The following is a 19,781-nucleotide window of genomic DNA, read 5'->3' on the forward strand; positions in this document are numbered from 1 at the left end:
ACTACTGTCATCCAATAACACAGTGTACTAGGACAATTAAATCATTTAAATGTTCCTACATGTCCTTTAATCACAGGGACACAATTAGGAATGCAAATTGATATTTATCTAAAGCATTTGTATCCGTAACAATTAAAAACGAACTTTCTTCTAGACTAGCAATTGCATGCAACTAATTGATATACTAACTTTAATATATTTTAATAATATACAAGCAACACTTATAACTGACAGTGCAGAGTAAATCTGGGCTCTGCGGAGTAGAATGCTACCCATCTCTAAAGGGTTTCAATGACTCTTCAGAGAAAGCAGTTGTGGCCAGTGCAGGTAAGAGCAGTGGGGTGACTGGGCAGGGGGGAGGCAGGGGATGGGGGAGTAAAGTCAACAGACAACAACAAGGGATAATAAAATAAAAAAAATAAAAACACTTACCTTGTGCTCGCAGCATCGCCAACTCTCCGAATGCGACAAGCGCAAGGTAAGTGTTTTTCTTTTTTATTTCTCTTCGTCGTCTGTCTACTTCACCCGCCCCATCCCGCCCCACTGCTCTTACCTGCACCGACCGCAACTGAGAGAAAGTAATCATTATATAATCTAAAGTAAGATGCAACATGGGGTCTTTCAATATCCTTTGTTGACACTGAACTGTGCGGAATTTAGGATGTTTTGGTTTACTGCCACCTCTCGCCTAGTTTGATCAAGAGAGGTTTGGTAGCACAGCAGCCACAGAATCAGGAGTTGTGTTTTCCCAGGTCACAAATTGCACTCAGTTCTAGAAAAAAAAAAACTAAAAGTTGTCAGGATTTTCGGTACTCATAACTGCTGCAGGGCAGGGGAGAAATCTGTGGTCCTGTGGGAGTGTCTCGGGACCCGTTATAATCAGTGTAATCAATATCCATAAATTTGTCATTTGGACGCGTTCACAAGCATAGGCAACACCTATTACTAGATTCATTGTTCTCCAGAACTTTACCAAATTACTTGAGGTTGTGGAACTTGTGTGGGGAACTGTACTGAATACCTGACTTTTCAGTGAGTGTTGATAAAGAGATTTCTTTACATAGAGAAATGTTATTGCCGTAGGGCGAAAAAAAATTAGAAAACAACTTAGCAAATGGACTTTTCAACTAGTCCTAAACTTGTAAATCATGTGTAATTTTTGCAGCCTAGATGTGTAGATTTAAGGGAAACTGAAACATGCAATATTTTTCTTTGATTATGCCTTGAATCTCAGCGAACAAAAAACATGTAGTAATCCATGCTCGCAATATTTGTGTGCCTATTTTCGCATGGATTCCCACATTTAGAATAAGCCTCGAGTTATTTGTAAATGAGGAGAAAAGCTGAAGGAGGCCGTTACAAAGCCGCATCTCCAGGGTGAACACAGAAAATGTTTATTTATTCACAATGTTGAATGTCGGCCAGGAGCATGTCTCAAGAGAGGCAAACTTTCTCCACTCTATCATCATAATATTTGTGGCTCTCTGTAAGTGATGTATTCCTTGCAATATGTTTAGAAGAATATATATTTTTACAGAACCATGATGCAAGCTTTTTGGTGCATTTAGGTAACTTCGTAGCTGAGAGGACTCTTGAATACTAGGGGCCCGATGTAGGTTACCAAATACTGGTCGGTAACGGCCGAATTCGGCCGTTACCGACCGGTATTTGGTGATTGAGATGTAGGGGCGAATATTTTACAGAATCGGTAAATTTACTGAATCAGTAAATTTACCGATTCTGTAAAATACCGAATCGGTAATTTTACTGATTCGGTAAATTCCAGATGTAGGTAGCACTGTTTACAGTGCTACAGGCCTTCAGAATTCGGTATTTTATCACCCAATACAATTGGGTGGTAAAATACCGAATTCAGGTGTACATGCACATCTGTGCATGTACACCTGTGCCATGTGACACACAGACATGCCCTTAGGGCATGTCTGTGTGCCACATGGCACACAAGCCTAGAATTGGGGTGCTACAGGTTGTCAAAGTGACACCCCGTTCACCCTTGCAGGATTCGGTATTTACCGATTCGGTAAATACCGAATCGGTATTTCCCATTGATTCCTATGGGCTTCAAGGCCCATAGGAATCAATAGGAAATACCGATTCGGTATTTACCAAATCGGTAAATACCGAATCTTACAGATTTGGTAATTCTAAAATAAGAATTACCTACATCTGCCCCCTTCCTATTTACCTACTCTTAAATACCGAATCGGTATGATTCGGTATTTAAGAGTAGGTAAATAGGAATTACCTACATCGGGCCCTAGGAGGGCTGTTCCTCTATGTAAATTGAGTGTAACTTGCCATCTGTGAGGCAGTAAACCCTGTTTTCCATGTCAGTTTTGCTGTATTGTGATGATAACTATGAACAGTATTTATAAAATAAGGAATTTTGCATGAACATTCCCCCTGAATTACGTGCTATTGGATGAAATTAATTTTTTCAGCAGTTGTATGAATAAAGATATGTTGATGGTTGGAGCACATGATGGTGTCTGCTTAGGTGTTAGTGTTTCAAAACACACTCTCTCTCCAAGACAACCATACGCATCGGCAGCACCATACTTGCTAAGGAGAATACCAAGCATATCACCCAGCCAAGGACCGTGCATGTAAGAGCAGTGGGGAATTTGGGCCGGGAGGGGGGATTTCGACGGACGATAATGAGGGAAAATTCAATATTTTAATTTACCCTCGTTATCTTCTGTCAAAATCCCACCCCACCCGGCGTCACCTCCCCACTGCTCTTACCTTCACGGGCCGCCGCTGATATTACCACAAGCATGACCGCATCCGACGAAGCTCGACACTGCATCAGTTCCGAAAGGACCTTAAGACCTGGCTCTTTGAATGACCAACCAAGCTGCTTGCACCCCCCTCCTCCTCCTCAGTGCCTTGAGACTCTCGCGGGTGAGTAGTGCGCTTTAAAGCCCCTGATTGATTGATGGATCATGTGTATTAAGCATGAAGGTTACCTCATTATCAGGGGATTTCTTGCAATTACCACATTACAAATAATGAAACATCCGTCATCTAAAATATGCGAAATTATTAGGTTTTTACAAATATTCAAGAACAGAACCTCCTTCTCACGACTTACATTCAATAGAAAACTGTCTGAAGCTGTTGAATTTTCTTAACATTTTAGGACTAGAAATTGACTGTCTCTACAATTTGAATCAAATTTAGTGTTACGGCAAAGCTGTTGCAGTGTACTTTGGTAAAGAAACAAATTCTTATGTTGATACCTCGGTATATAGAATTATCTAAGGAATCCCTTCCAAGAAACAATGCAAAAACAATAATAACCTTGATTAGGTTGCATAACCTCTTAATAAAGGTCACCACAAAGCCACGTGCTGCTCGGATATTTAATTTCTATTGCATCGAGGCGTTCTGAAGCAATCTGTGTGCAACATACAGGCATCAAAAATTTATAACAAACACAACTCTATTAATTGAATACAGGTTCAACTTAACAAAGGCCCAATGGAGCTGTTGGGCGCCCAAGCCAACTTCGGGACTGTTCTATTTCTCTATCCAAAAAATGTTTTCTAGGAATAATCTTCTTAAAGATCAAAACATCTGGCAATGCTGAACTCTACAAGAAGAAAACTCGTAAAAATGCAGTGCCATAATGGCTCCCTGTTGTCGCCTAGGCAGGATGCAGCCGGCCTTGGCAAGTATCCAATCTACAGTATTCTACTGAGTGACATTTTTATCATCTTCCTGCAGCAAATGTTCAACTTTAATTTAGCTGCATCTTTCCTCTGCTGCAGGAGTCTTTACAACTGTAGAGGAATGAGATAGCCTTGGCTGTTTTTTGAACAACATTTCTAAATTTGAAATCAAAGCAAACATACTCACCTCCCGCGCACACACTGGAAGGTTCAACTGCCAAGATTTCTATGCAGGATTTCTTTAGAATCTGAAACAGGAGAACATTTGACAATCTACTCAGTATTTATTCAACATGTGCATACACTGCTTAAAATGTGATATACTGCTCTTAAAATAAATAGGTTTTTTCCCCATAGGGATCTACGTTGCCATGACAAAAATGAAAAGGAAAAATATTTTCTGATCTATTAATTTTTTTTACAAGAGTTGGTATTTTTGTGTGCAAGGTTGGGGGATCCCTGTTTTTTCCTCCTGATGGATTTTGCTGGGTTGTGTAACTCACCATACCCCCAGACCATCAGAGAAATCGGGTACTCTTCCTAATATTCTGTTTAGTCTCGCCAATCTTAAGATTTTCAAAAAAATCTTTAAAAAAATACATACAATTTGATATACATCAATAGGCTTTTCGGCAGAACTCTTCATCCATTGGTCTGTTCAGTTGTCATTTGCATTTTTCTTCCTCCCACCATGGCATCCTGCACGGGGCAGTGGGACAGCCCAAATCAGCCATTGCTCTCTTAGCTTTTATTGATGACACATTTATTTTTGCTTTTAGCAAAGGTTTTCACTTTTCTTTATAACGACAAGGGCCTAGCAGCTTCCTAAAAACATTCTTTTTCTCTCCTTGAGTTTTTTGGGGTGTGATTTTAACAACATCTCCTCCTCAACTCCCCCTCTCATGCAACAGTATTGTATTGTTTCTGCTGAACGGTGTGCGTTTTGCGTTTTTAAAAAGTACCGCATATTATTGGTCACGTTTTTGAGTTTTGATTCCAGTGTTTCTTTATATTTTATCACAACCCTTTTTTCACGCAGGCAATGATGTTCATAACTCGTAAGTTCCTTCAAGAGTTCCCTTGTTTCTTCTCACAGCACTTCATACTGATGTAGCGTATAGGCTGCTTATTTACAAGCCCCTTGCACCACTTTTGCGTCATTTTTAACATGAGAAAAGTGAAGTACGGGTGACACTAGGGACTTTGTAAATAAGCCCCAGGGTCTTCTATCCCTTCCTGGCTCCAGCCTCCCACCTGCAGCGTTCCTTGTGAATGTGCATGCGCAGCGCAGGCTAACAGGTGGGTCCCATCTTTCTCTAAACATGCAGGCCTGCCTTTGGGAGAACGAACTACAACCAAAGACAACACACAAAGGGAAATACGAGCGGTTTGAGACTCTCTTTCTGCAGTATTGTGAGTGTAGTGCTCTTCCGCCTACGGCCATACAACACGGTAAATGGTTCATAAAATGTGTGAATGCTCAATTTGTAAAATACCTAAAACAATTTTTTTTTCTATACATGGTGTACCGCTTCGAAATTAAATCAGTGTATTTCACTGAATAAATAGGCCTCATCGAGATTACATTTCTTCCAGTTGTCAGAATCTACTCATTATCCTGGTGCATCCTTCAAAGAATGGCCGAAAATAAATATTGTGTTTTTAACAAAGCTTCTTCGAAGGAAGCATACAAAAACTGATTCTCGACCCAAAACGCCACAAATCACAAGCCCGGAAACAGATGCGCTTACGTTATGCATGAAAACCCTTAGGACCGTTTTATCAGGCACAGTGAGCATAAGAGATGTATAGAGTTGCATTGTATATTTATTTCTGCGAGGATCACATTCTTTATTGCATATAGCCAGTCCGGGGCATTAGAGCGTTTTCAAACAAAAGCAGTTCACAGTTTTTAGGCACGGGAGGATTAAATGATGTGCCCAGAATCTCAAGATGCTGAGCCAAAGCCAGGATTTTAACCCAAGTCCTCATGTTTCAAAGTCAACAGCCCTATCCCCTCGGCTACTGGTCACTTATCTTGCGAAAGATAGATAGAGGTGTATGTGTAAGAAGGATACTGCCTCATAGCTTTACTCTGCCCACCACCCTCATCTATTCCTTTGTCCAAACCCCAATTCCCTTCCTCTGCCTTTCCCACAACCCATTTTCTTATGCCCATGTCTCACGTTTCTCCCACTGCCTTCATCTCATCCTAGTGCAACAACACATTAACTAGCACTGCCCTGCAAATGCATCTATTTGTGTGCCAATGGCTATTTCCCTTCGCTGTGGGCAGCCATCTTTTTTCAATCTACCCACATCTTTCACATCTCACTTTGTACACAATGCATGTCTTTTATGCAAACACCAAATTCCCTTCCTGTTCCGACGGCCCAGGCCACATCTTTTGCTATTCCCACCCTCTATGCTATGCCTCTGCCCACGCCAGCCATCTCGTCCTCCTCCCACACCGATCATATTGGTGCAGCGCAATCCTCTATTCTCTTACGGTACCACCTTCTTTCACTGTGCCCACATGACTTTGATCTCCTGCTAACAGTTCTTCTGCTAATTCTTATTATCTTTCCCTCTCTCACCACCTTGCCCAGTCCTATGTCCACACCCCCTTATCTATTTCCATGGTCACATCATTCCATCTTTTCCTCTGCCCATGCAAAGTCTTTTTTTCTTGCCCTCTACCAACACCTTAGATCACTTTCCCTATCCACACACTTTATCCTTTACTTTATCAACAACGTGTATCTCTTTCTCTGCTAACAATCTTTGTCTCTAATTTTGTACATGTTTGTCTTTGTTGCTGCTAGTGCCCTCATATTTTCTTTTGCCAATACCTCTTATGTCTTCCTTAGTCAACATCTGCCATTTCACTTTCAACAAAATACCATTCTTTACTTCTCCCCATATCACTTAACTACTCCACTGCCCACACCCATTTTTTCTCATCCTTACACCTTCAGCTCTTTTTTTCCTTTGTCTCTCCCTTACTAAAAGAGCACATTGCTTCTTCTGGATGCACAGTTTATTGCTTCCCTTGATTAAAGGGCTGATTTTTACTCTGCCCTTATACCTTGTCTTACAAGGGCTTCACACTCCCACAACTCTCATGTACTTTTGTGATACCATCTCAATTCTTCCTCTAGATTCCTAATCTTTTATTTTCCTTGTAGTACTTAACTCTTTGTCTGCCCACAACTTATCTATTCTTGTTATTCTTAGCTTATTCTTTGTCAATATTCCTTATCTCCTCCTCTGTCTACACACTTTATCTTACCCTTTCCACAACTCTTCTCTTCATTTGCCCACACTCCTCATATTTTCCTCTATTCACACCCTTCTCTTTTCGTGCCCACACCACCATCTTTTCTTGTACTCACTATCCAGTAGCTCTTAAATTTTCCATGAGTCAGTAATTCTTTCCATCTCACATACTCAATTCACATCTTCCAATCAAGACTCAAATCGTCACAACATCTTGCCAGGGAGGCCTCTCCAATCACTGCTTCCAAAATAACCTACCGAATCAATGACACCCCTCAATGCGTGAAATCCACCGGTCACAGGAAAAACATGTTCAAGGCTGTCGGCAATGGTTGAAAGCTGAAAAAAATGAGGCAGCATAGATTCAGTAGATATCAAACCAACACATATAAACCACTGCAAGTTAGGTTATTTGACAGACGCCGCACCACAATACGGATACTACTGGACATTGGAGATAAGAGGAAGCAACTGCATGCAACGGTGGACAGCAGCACAGGATTTCCTATGCATTCTGTGAATAGAACAAAGGGAAGCAAGGGGGACAGGGGGTTGTTTCCTTACAAGGCATCCATTTTAGCTTCAAAGCAAAGTCGAGAATAAAAGCAGACATGCACATGAGCAGTGCTGAAGGTTTCAAACTTCAGAATGATTATGCCAAATAACATTCAAAGTCTACAAGGATCTCAGTGCACACACTCAGCCGCGTAAACTATTATGATGGTAGGAGTGGAGACCCTGTTGCTTCTCATTTCCAACAATTAATTACCATCTCTCTGATCCTATCATAGGCCAGGAGAGCTCCCTTGGCCAGCATTACTTTATCTAAACTATGGAATTTATAATTTGTTTTAGGATATAAATATAGCCCAGGTCTACTTAGCGACACAGTCTCTGTCGGTCATAGACAACCGTTCTAATCTAAACCCAGATAGGACGTGTAAGATCGGAATACTTGTATGGATTAACTTACATATCCCAACGCCTGCCTCATCACAAGGACAGCTCCCAAGTTACTACTATACTTTGTACGCACAATACTACTCGGTAGCCTTGAGATCGCTCCAGAGCCTAAAGAAGGCCCAAAACATTTGATGGACTATTCTGCTATGAAGAAAGATTGATTGGCTATATCATCAATAAATGATCAAAGCTATTAGACTTGATTTAATTTGTGTATTCTTAGTACTGGGGGATTCTGACATGAAATCCAAAATCACTCTTACACGATGAGACACTGAGGTGTGAGACCATCATCAGAATATATATAGACCCAACTATTTAAGTGGGGCATATTTACTAAAAGAGAGGGTCAAAAGGGCATGCATTTATCCCGTAAATATGTTATAGTAAAAATATAAGTTTATAAAAGAGAACTACTACAAATGATAATTAAAAAATAAAATGGAATACAGAAACAAAGTATGGTGCAATTTACAAAATAATAAATAAGTGAAAACATTCTCAGAATTTCCCCCTAGTGTGCGAATCTGATACGAGTAGCTGGAAGGGTATGGTGTCACTATGTGCAACAGTTCCAAAGATTCATCTGTTAAGGGAGGAGGATGCTGAGATGGACACGCAGAAGACAGTATATGCTATCAGATGCTAACTGGCTCTTGGGGCATGAGCCTATGGGGAAGAAATTGGAGGGGAAGGGCAGTAATTTGATCTGGGAGGGTAAGAAGCCACTTATAAGAGAAGCAGGGAAAGTAAGCGTTGCCTATGCGGCACCAAGATGAGATGATGTCAAACATGGTAGCCATATTGAAGAAGTGAGATAACTATCCAGGATATGAGACTTCGCTCGAGATTATTAAAATAAATAAGAACTGTTAGGAAATGTCCCCCATTAAAACAAACAAAAAAATCAGTAGTGCAATGATTCGTTGTTTTGAAAGACATATATAATACTGAAGTTTTAAAACATATTATCTTCATGATAAAATATGTATTTGGGATTTACTATGTCTAGTTCTTCGTCTTTAACATTGTTATTTTTGAATTATTGTGTTACACATTATAAAAAGCGGTGAAACCCCTGGGCAAGGACTGAACCTTTAGCCTTCTCGCTTGATGTGACAAGTGGTAGTTTAGCGGAAAGCAAAGAAAGGACATATTTGAGGCAAATAATGGGCTGATTCCTTAGCACATATTAGGATTATCTGAAGCGATTGTGCGATTTTAGTGGGAATCCACAGCCTGGCTAGTGAGAATACGTCCTTTAGCAAGAGGCTATAAATTGGTTGATTGGATCATAAAAGAATAATACACAGTCTAGTTAGTGGTAATGGCTGATAAATGGTTTGTGCGAGAGCTGATCAGTGGTGATTCTTGTATTTTTATTTTAAGCTATTTTTACATGAGATCTAAAGATCAAACATATCAAGAGAATAGAAGTGCTTCAGAGTTAACCATAGTACTGCGTCATTAGTTAATGAGTCAAGTTTTTGTGTTATTCTGAAACAGTAGTAATTTCCAATTTGTTGAATTAAAAACTATTGAGAATTAAAGATAGAGGTGTTCTCAATTTATCAAAAAGTCTGTTCATGAACTTTTTCAGAGGGCCCCAAAAGAAGAAGAAGAATTGGTATAGCAAAGTATAGCAGCATAATTACAACCAAGCGCATACACCGCACTGTGGCTAGGGGAGAGAGTGTTGAGCACAATTTCCGACTTGTCTGCCAGTGAGCGTAGAACCTTAAATGACAAGCAGACCAGATGAGGCCGGGAATTTCAGACATAAGATGGAATGCAGCATCCATAAACTGATGCAAGAGAAGAAAGCCAAGAAATGTGCCACAATTATCGGGTCAGAATAACAACGCACTGTATTCAATAATCATTTGATGGAAAAAAAAAAACTTTCCTTCAGTTAGGAAAACCAGTTCCTCAGTAGAGAATTGACTTGTAGACCAATGAGAGGACCTGGCCAACTAAGAAACCCAGAGACTGCCTGCCGCCTTGACCTGTGATCCCAACTTATGTTTGGAATGTCGAAGGACTGCAGCGTCTCTCTATGCACAATTATGCTGCCAACCATTACGTTTGGTGGGGGAGGGTGCATTAGAAAAGAAAGAAGGATGAGGAAATGGGGAGTCAATTAACTTGTTCTTCACATCGTTCGGGGTTGGAGGCGCTGGTGGAGAAGGCAGATGACAGGAAATGGGGAATCTGTAAATGGTTCCCCATGCCATTCCGGGCAGGAGGGGAGGAGACACGACAGAGGAAACAGGGGAGCCAGCCGTGCTTAATTTGAGCCAGTGGCTTCCGATGCTCGCACCAGCACTTAGTTGGTTTCCAGTGCTCGACACTGGCGCTTAATTGTCATCACCAAACTTATGACACTCTGCCACTGAAGATCTAATTTAAAGACAAACAGAAGAACGGTTGTTTTGGAATACAATATACATTAAAAATACTAATACCTGCTGCCCCAGCCATTTCTTTGGCTTTGGGGACCTAGAATAGTCTGATATGTTGCACTTGAGGGCAAGGGAGATGGTTAGTAGTTGTTTTAGTACCTTCATTGGCAGCGATGATGGGACAATGGGTGGTGCAAGCTGCAGTGGCCGCCTGGTCAGGGTCCTGTCACTTATTAGTTTACAAATCAAATACTGGGAGTCAGTAAATGGTTCCCACACCATTCATGTGCAAGAAAGACTACCACTTCCCACACCAGCAAGTATGTCTGAATAGATGTGTAGCAATGCAAAGAATAACATTTCAATAGCCGTGCAAGATACAGGCTAAATGGACCATTAGTAGAACCTCTCTGCCACCGATGACGGGAGGGGTCCAAAGTAAGTAGGAGAAGAAGGAGAGATAAGTTGAGACTAAAAGGAGAAAATTAGACAGTGACAGAAGAAGAGGGGAGAATGTGACAGAGAGTGGAATGGCAGGGACAGCATGAGAAGGGGGGCAGAGAAAGAGGAACTAGGAGAGCAGATGAAACAGTTAAAAGTGGACGAGGGAACATCTGCGTGTAAAAGGGACAGCAACAGAGAGGTAGGAAGGAGAAATAGAAGAAATGAGGCATGGCCATCAAAGAGAGATAGGACCAGATTTACTAAAGTTTCACAAAACGCAATGCAGCAAGGGAACTTGCTGTGCTGCATTGCATGAAGCAGAGAAAGCAAAGATTCACCAAATCTGTTCTCTCCTTGTGTTTGCGATTTGTGGGCTGCCTAGCCCCAATGCAGGTACCCTTGCACCATGGTGAAAGGGTACCTGTGCTACAGGCAGGATTATTTTTGTGCAGGAAAGGATACCTGGCCAGACAAAAACAACTCTAAGAGGCAATTTCCTCTGTCTACGTGTAATGTGAAATTCAGAACAACATGAAGTAAAGAGAAATACAAATATTTCTCCTCAGTACGCCATCGTCACAAGCCACACCATTTTGGTGTAATCTCAGATGTACTGATTTTAGTAAATTATGGATTGCGTCAAATTCCATGGGTGGATATACGGAAATAAAGTCACTCACTGTGGCTCTAATCGCCCATTGTGTGACTTAGTAATTATCACTAAAGGACTTGCGTTGACTTGCATGATGCAAAGCCAAAGCAAGTCATTAGTAAATCTGGGCCTTGGTCTGGATCTGAAGAAAAGTCACGAGTGAGGGTGCATGAGAACGAGACGAGACAAGACAAAACCAGATAAGAAAGGCCAAGGGCAGGAGGAGGAGCCCCATGAAATGTGGGTGAAGACATCAACCGGGAGTTGGATAGACCCTGCACACATTATGAGGGCAGTATATGAGAGATTGGTGGAAGAACATGAGGTGGAAAAAGGCAGCATAACATATTCCCAGGGCAACTAAAGAGGTGGGTTGGAGTCAGGGCCAGACTGGGAACCCAAAGCAGCCTAGGCAATATTGACGGACCAGCCCCCTGCTGCTTTTGTTACTGGGGCCGATATAGCAGCACCACTGCAAAACCTGCCCCCAGTAACACAAACAGCCCACAGCTGCAAATACCCCCACTCACCCAGTCTCCTGGGTAAAAGCCCAATGCCTGCTACGGCCAGGTTGGCCCTGGTTGGAGTTTACAGTAGATGAGTGGAGCAGTAGGAGTGGTGGACAAGACACCAAGAAAAGTAGAAAAGGCAGAAGGCAGGGTTATTATTAGCCATTCCCTAGATAGTACTATGATCAGGATCACACATAAAAGAGGTCTCAATGTAGCAGCAGTTCCCTCTAACTCAAGCAGATAAGCACAAACCCTCACTATTTAGGGCAAAGACTGGGAGGCGGTTACATTAGCAGGACAGCTGGGCAGAAGTAGAACAACAGGTGGGCGTTGCAGTGAGAGGAGACGCATGAGTTGTGTGCGAGATATATAGTGGCAGTCGAGAGGGGACATGGCAGAAGAGGAACCTAAAGGCAAGCAGAACAGGTGAATTGTGGCAAGAGGGGAGGAAAGTGGAAGCAAAACACAAAGTATTTTGTCAGTAGATGAGCAAAAGATGTGGGCTGGGCAAGGTATTCTCAGTGCCAAGAGAAGCCGCAGGAAAGAGGTAAGCACACAAGACGAGACTCACGGGGCCAGTAGGAGTGGTGGCCAGCGTCGAAATGAAAGATGCAGAGGGCAGTCATTTACCAGGCAGTGCCTGCAGGGAAGAAGTGGGCAGATGTAGTTGAAAAGAAGGTTCCAGCCAGCAGGGGAGGTGGATGAGGCCGTAGGGGTGGAAGCAATGGAGTCGAGAGGTGGACAGTGGTGTCTGTAAGCATGGACAGTGTAAGCAGGAGATATGAGCAAGGCACCAGTAGACAAGGAAAGTGTAAGGCAGCCGCGACCGCTGCAGGTGAGGGCGGTGGGGTCGGCTCGGAGAGGGTGGGGGGATTTTGAGAGATGACCACAACGGAAAATTAATTATTTATTTAATTTTCCTTTGTGGTCGTCTCTCGAAATCTCCCCCAGCTGGCCCCAACGCCCCACCGCTCTGACCTGCAGCGGCCACCGCTGGTGGAAGGACTTGCATAAAACGAGGACATGGCAAAAAGAGAGGTCAACCTCTACTGGTGAAAGGGTGGGTAGGGTCTGCTGCTGGGGAGGGGTTGTATGTGTAGATGGTCAGGGACTGCCATGAAGCTAGGCAAAGGTTGCATGAGAAATAAGCGGGGTCTGGAAGAGAGACTGGTACGAGGCTGGTGGAGAAGCGAGCAGAGATGGCAAGGTAGATGGACAGAGGCTGCTGGAGACAGAATGCAACCGAGGAACAAGCAGTGACCTCCGATTCTGCCCCTGCGATGTGATTGATGGTCTCTGCGGTTAACCTGTCACCAATAAACGCTGGCCCTTTCCTCGCGATTATTTGAAGCCAGTGATGATTGGCTGGGTATTGAAATAACAACCTTCATTGTCGCCCAAGTGATGAGAGCTGACGGTCCAGCTGAGCACGGCATAAAACGTCCTGACAGCTCGCAGAGCGGAGGATTGCTCAGTTTTTGAGCTCGATTCCTTTTGATGTGGAGACCCCCATTGCACGCAGCAAGCTATTTAAAGCCCGGCAAGAGAGCAAGCCATCGCTGCCATTAAACATCATTCTGTTGAAATACACGCAAATGCAAATTAGAGCACGGTGGAATACCCAGGTGACTGGGGGGGAAAGAGAGAACACGTAAATTACCTGAGTTTCATTAAAATCTTTCACACCAACACAGTACACTATGGCTCCAAAACTTCTCGCTCTGTCAGCCTAAGAGAAAAGCGGCAAAATATATATTTTTTAAAAAAAAGACTTCCCGAGGTGATGAAATATTGTTTGAGTCTGTGTGACAGAGGCGCGATAGATTCTTACTTCCTGCTCCGCATAGTAGAACGGGCCGTCCTGCAGTTCTCCGTCAGTCAAAGCTATGATCACGCTGGCCGTCCGGAATCCTGTGTGATGACAATTACATGCACGTGACGTGCTGACGTGCAATGTCTAACACCTTCCCGCGAGGCAAGCCTGCACCCCCTGCGACGAAAACCTACACTCAGGCGCAACAGGATCCCATAACACGCACAGAAATATATGACACACATCCATGGCAATGTCAGTTACCAACCTCATGTAAACCAACTCAGAAATGTGAGGCGCAAGCCCAAAATATTATTCCAACATATAAACTGCACTATCTCACACCCACGCGTGGCAGTCAGGTACCCACCTGCATAAAACAAACTCTACATGAACCCATACCAATAGCATGGATCACCCACAGTAAAAAGACAAACCCCACGTACATCCATGCCATTGTTACGTATCCCCCTAAAGCCACATGTGGCAGTATCATGCACCCACTCGCAATAAAGCTTCTCCCAGCTCCCCACAACGTCATGCACCCACTAACAATAATATTCACACCACCCACGCTAATTCTGCACACCCACTTTGGCAGAACCCCACTCTCTCTATCAGCAATATTAATTCATAGATATATCAAATGTCACGGCATCGTGTAGGGACGGTGATTTGATTTCTAATCTATTTTATGCAAAAGAACATGCTTTCACTGTAGTCAACTAAAACAAATCTATTTTTAAAATATGCTTAAAACCCACAGATAGATTTGTTAAAAGAATTTCTCAACATATATGTTAAACGAAAGGAGCGAAATCGGTGAGAAAATTCAAAAGTATATTTACCTTCATAATTTTCGTGATAAATTTGCTCATTTGCCTGTAATACATATTTGAAATAGTTATTGTAGTAGAAAACCGGTCAATGAGTGGGATTATGGAAAGTGAAAACATGAGTGACGCGGTAGATAGACAGGGGATTAGTTCTTTACCATTTTGAAGCCTTCATGCATGAATGTGTCTCCACCGGGTACTTCCTCCCTCAGACGCTCAAGACCTCGTTTAATGGCATCCCTACGTTGAGAGAAGAAAGTCTTTTGAATGGTGTAAATGCTCCAAAAATCGACACCACCACCTCCTCCCAGGCCTTCAAAACTGACCTCAAAGTTCTCCTCCTTCAAAGACACTTCCAAAGTTAATTCATGCCCTCTATTATCTGAAGGAAGACCTTTTAGTATAGAAAATTTCTATTCTCCATGACTATGGAAGTGCCGTTCCAGTGTGTTCTTGTGGTTTGAGAGACTGCCATTTATTGCAGTACTACCCTTTTACCTGTGTTTGGTACTCTTTTGTAACATGCACACGTCACTTTTCTCTTGTAACACACTGTTTGCTACCTCTTACTTTTTGTTTGCTTTCAAAACTTGCACAAGTGCCACCATTGCCTACGTAACGTTTGTTCTTGTGTTTGAGTGTCCTCCATTTATTGCAGTATTATACCTCTATGTGTACTTTGTACGCTTTTGTAACCGGCACACATGTCACTTTTTCCTCCTGTAATGCACCGTTTGCTACCTCTTGTATTTTGTTCACTCACGATTGTCACTTTTGCCTCATGTAATGTAACTTTTGCTTTTGTAATTTGTTCACTTGTAATGTTCTCTTGTATCAGTTCTGTTCCTTTTGTGAAGCGCTCTGACACCTTCGGGTAAAGTCTGCGCTATATAAAAACGCATAAATAAATAATAATAATAATAAACAATATTTGATTTAAAAAAACCTCCTGTCAACCTTTGCCCCATCACCTCCTCCCTCTGACTCATCCCAAACCTTCCTGGCTACAATAAACCCCCACACATCCTTCTCAAACGTTCCTCTCCCTTTTCTACCCATGTCAATTAATAGCCACACACAGCTTCTACTTACAAAACAACTTGCTACTTCCCCTGTCAAAACCACTCACATCATTAAATCCCTACTCTAAACTACTAAACACACACAAAATTAAGCGCACAAACCTACCACAACGGATGCACCAAAAATATTAATCTACTATTAACTTCTAATCTTGGTAGCACTACTTGCTTTCAAGTAGTGTGCTTCTCGTGGCAAAGCTCTTCAACGCCTTACCAGGGATAGTAAGCGGTATATACATACAATTTGCAATTACAACAAGCAAAGAATGCGTTTTAATGCATGGCAAAGGTTTTGTGTACAGCTTGCACTGAACAATGAGCAATGTGTTGAATGAAAGCAAAGCACCGTCACGCTGTAGATTTTTGCACACATAAAAAGAAGATTTCGCTTCATGGTGAATAAAGACCTGATTACACATAAAGTCATCAGTACATTTGAGAAGAAATGCAAATTTAAGCTTGTTTATGGTGTGTTTTGCATTTTGGATTAATTGTTTTCTTAGATAATTGAGTTTACCTTTTTGTCTGTGTTAAAGTCTTTCTTCAATAACAAGTATATTTTTGGACTGTGTACAAGAGCGCACTTTTGGGTCACAGCCTAATAGACAGACATCTTGGGACTTTCAGAACGTTGACCTAGGAATGCTCTCCAACTGTTGCTTACTATTGGCTTTGTAACTCCCACTTTCTGGTTTTCTATTTGCTGGCTTGATTTGCTTTAGGCTCTCCAGGTTTAGGTCGTCCCTTTAGTTGCCTAAACCGTGTTTACTGTATTCTCCTACAAACTCGCTTTCTGCAAAGAGGTCTTTAATTCTTGTTCTTATCTTGAAACATGTGCTGTCCATTCAAAGACAGAGGTCAAATGTCAAGCTGTGTTTTTCAAGGGAGCATGGTATTTACCTTGCTTTAGGCTTACTTCAAAGTAAAAGCCTTTATAGGAAAGAGGGCTGCAGATTACTCTCCCCGAGGAGCCCGCTCCTGCCTCTCATCGCTCCATTTATGAGGCTGTAACAAAACCCTTAACAAGCATTGGCATAGCCAATAGGTCTCGCTTTTCGGACCTTATAAGTGTTTAGCCAGGCACCGGTTGATGTTGTTGCACCAAGAATATTGTGCTGCATAACTAAATACTTATAAAGTCACAAAAGCGAGACCTATTGGCTATGCCAATGCATAAGGATACTGTTGCTGGGTGCCTAACTGCTCTTGCCAGGGTAGGCGGGCCATGACAACACTACGAATGATATCTGTTTTTCAGATTTTCATCATGCCCCCCCCCCCCCACCCCAAAAAAAAACCAGTATGGTAGTTTTCTTCATTCTGCCAAACACACATTTCTCAATGTCAATGCTTGCTTTAAGTCTCTCCTCCCTGCGTTCTTCTGAGCATTAATTTACCAAGCATATGGCTTTTCCAGAGGTTGAGAAGTGATCTGCACAATAGATTCCAGGCAAATGTTTTGAAGGGTAATGGAACCATGGGGGTTGTTTGTAGTGTTTGACTCATAGGGTAATAGATAACAGTTTTACAAAGTACAGCCCACCTTGTAATGGGTTGCTGGTCAATTGTCGATCCTCCACTTAAGTCCATAGGTATCTTGACCCTAAAAAAGTCTGTAAACATCTTGAGTAATTCCAGTGTAAAGGAAAATGTAAAACAGTCTCAAGTCCTGTTTAAAGATTGGGATAGTGTGTACTCGTAGTCCTCTGAATAATGAAGTGGAACAAAGAAGAATAATTGGCCTGATAGTATAATGTGACAAATTCTGTTGAAAGAATGTGAGAGTGTGGTCTCATTACCCTTACAATAATGAAATGCAATTAGGGAGAATGATCCCTAAACGTGTAGCATCTAGAGTAAAGCATGCTACACCACCATGCAAGTATTGCATAGAAACACAAATAGGAAAGCGTGTGCCTAATTTGTCCGAAGCTCAATCGAAATTAAGCATGTGAAAGCCATGCGTGAAATGAATAAAAAGATATTCAATCCTGTTTTGTGTCATAATACCGTATGCTTACTTTTCTATCCCCTGTGCTCATTATCCAGCTTGCCAAATGTTTACATTTTCGGAGGAGTAAAACGAGTTCTCTTATGTAGGTTCCTCACTTTTCCCAAAGTAAAACCCATTCAACGCCTGTATTAATTGCTGGTCAGTTGTTAATAAATAACACCTGAGGAGCACTTTACTTTGTTTCACTGCATACCTGCAAACCAAACTGCTGACAAAAGAGCCATGCTTTTTGATCGTTGATTATTATTCACGATTATCAATCACTGTAGCCCATTAAACTGGTATCAAACTAAGCGAGGAATGAGCAGCATTTGTTTGAAGCTTGCAGAATTTTCAAGTTGAAGCTTATCAAGCAACAAAATAGGCCAGTTATGAGTCAAAAGCTCAGTCATTTTGTTTTATTCACTGTAAAAGAATCTGACTTTTGCTATCCCACATCATCTCACCGAAGCACTTTACCAGGAACGAACTACTAAGGAGTGCAATTCGTTATCCAAGAGAAACTACTGAAACACTGCTGACATTAATCTTATTTGCTGCATGCTAGGCGCTGGTCCAAATTGGTTTTCTATCGTGCTGCCCTGCGCTGCATGGCCAATATAGACAACTGCATCTCATTTGGTCTACCAAACTGGACTGGTGTAGGACCATGCAAGGAAAAAACAGCGTACACATGGCACATGAAGGAAAACAAACCCTACCACAAGCATGAACCAGAAAATAAAGCTATGGGAGGTAAGTAATGCATGTATTATGGGGTGTAACAACCCCCCCACTCAAGCTACGCCCCTGCTCCCTGACGTCACACATCAACGCCCCCTCCCCATCAACTTTAAACGCTGTGTGATGGGGAACACTGTTACTCGTCATTCGATGTACAGTTTGCTTTACAAGAGAGATTTCAGTTGTGGGTGCACTTAACTAATCTCAACTCATAATAATTCGCAGTGTGTGAAAAGAACACGGTGTCACATGCGGACCCCATCGAACAAAGTGCTGTGCACCCAGTTCAATACTCACCTTCCAGTTGATGTTGGCACAGTCTGGTTTCCAGGCAATATATGACGCCTGGGGGCAGAACACAATTCTGTGTGTTCCTAGCCTCGTTCTGAGAAACCATGAACACAGAAGGCCTGAAGTTGTTAAATTCCAACATATGTCAGGAGTCTCTGCGCAGCCCAACAGAGAACATACCAACAGCCCCAGTGTGTGTTCTCTAGCCTCAACAAAGCTTTGGAGTGGCGTATGAATTGTTGTTCTCAGCGTTACCGTCAAACAAAGAAATATAACATCTGAATGTGAAGGCTACATAGCATAAATTAGTTCTAAAAGTTAAAGGGGTTGTTTTTGAGTCTTTCGAATTTTTTCAGGAACTTCACAAATTCACTAATGATAACAAATTGGCACTACTTGCGCGTCATCATAAATTCCCACTATAGGCGCTCTATCGTTTTTTGATGTGATGGAGTTTGACGCATGCGCAAAGAGTTCTTTGGAGCGCCGCGTGGTAGTTTGGTCTCCTGCGTCTTGCTGTGTGAACCTGAGAACTGCAGGGGTACAACGAGAAACGATCAGTCTTTAGCGGTAAGAAGAGAAGACCCAGAGTGCGTGATTCCCTTAGATAGTTTGAGTTAGCGATTCAAACTCTGTGCTCTTCAAGCTTAGTATGCGCATAACATGTTATGGAGGAAAGGCCTTATTTGCATAACACATACGTGTGGATATGAGGGAATTAATGAGCCATGACACTGAAAACAGAAGAACGCATGAAGCCACTGAAAACACAGCTGTATACGAAGCCACTAAAAACACAGTTGTATGTGTAACAAGCAATGGCCGCGTGGCCGTGAAAGTGACACGGCCACGTGGCGCGAAAGTGAAAGCAATGAAGCTGACGAGGAGGGAGTGGGAGAAGGGGAGCCGATTCACGCGCGAAAGTGAAAGCAATGAAGCTGACGAGGAGGGAGGGAGGGGGAGGGGATTCACACGTGCGCTGTAAGGGTTAATGAGCCATTACAGAAAGTGAGATGGTAGCTGTGCACGTCACGCACGCGTGTGCGCGTAACAGCAGGCTGGTGGCCGGAAAAAG

The 19,781-nt window shown here is 42.4% G+C and overlaps 1 protein-coding gene across 1 annotated transcript in view; it reads right to left on the reverse strand.

Annotated features, from left to right (window-relative positions):
* Positions 1-19,781, reverse strand: part of ANTXRL (ANTXR like) — a 287,551-nt gene that overhangs the window by 119,946 nt on the left and 147,824 nt on the right. The window contains exons 4-9 of the mRNA XM_086921783.1: positions 14,755-14,836; positions 14,609-14,642; positions 13,779-13,858; positions 13,608-13,676; positions 7,233-7,313; positions 3,883-3,943 (exon numbers count right to left, since the gene is read on the reverse strand). Of these exons, the coding sequence (XP_086777909.1) occupies positions 3,883-3,943; positions 7,233-7,313; positions 13,608-13,676; positions 13,779-13,858; positions 14,609-14,642; positions 14,755-14,836 (407 nt within the window). The remainder of the gene's footprint in view (positions 1-3,882; positions 3,944-7,232; positions 7,314-13,607; positions 13,677-13,778; positions 13,859-14,608; positions 14,643-14,754; positions 14,837-19,781) is intronic.

Source organism: Lissotriton vulgaris, chromosome 5, assembly GCF_964263255.1.
Source record: "Lissotriton vulgaris chromosome 5, aLisVul1.2, whole genome shotgun sequence".
NCBI lineage: Eukaryota > Metazoa > Chordata > Amphibia > Caudata > Salamandridae > Lissotriton > Lissotriton vulgaris.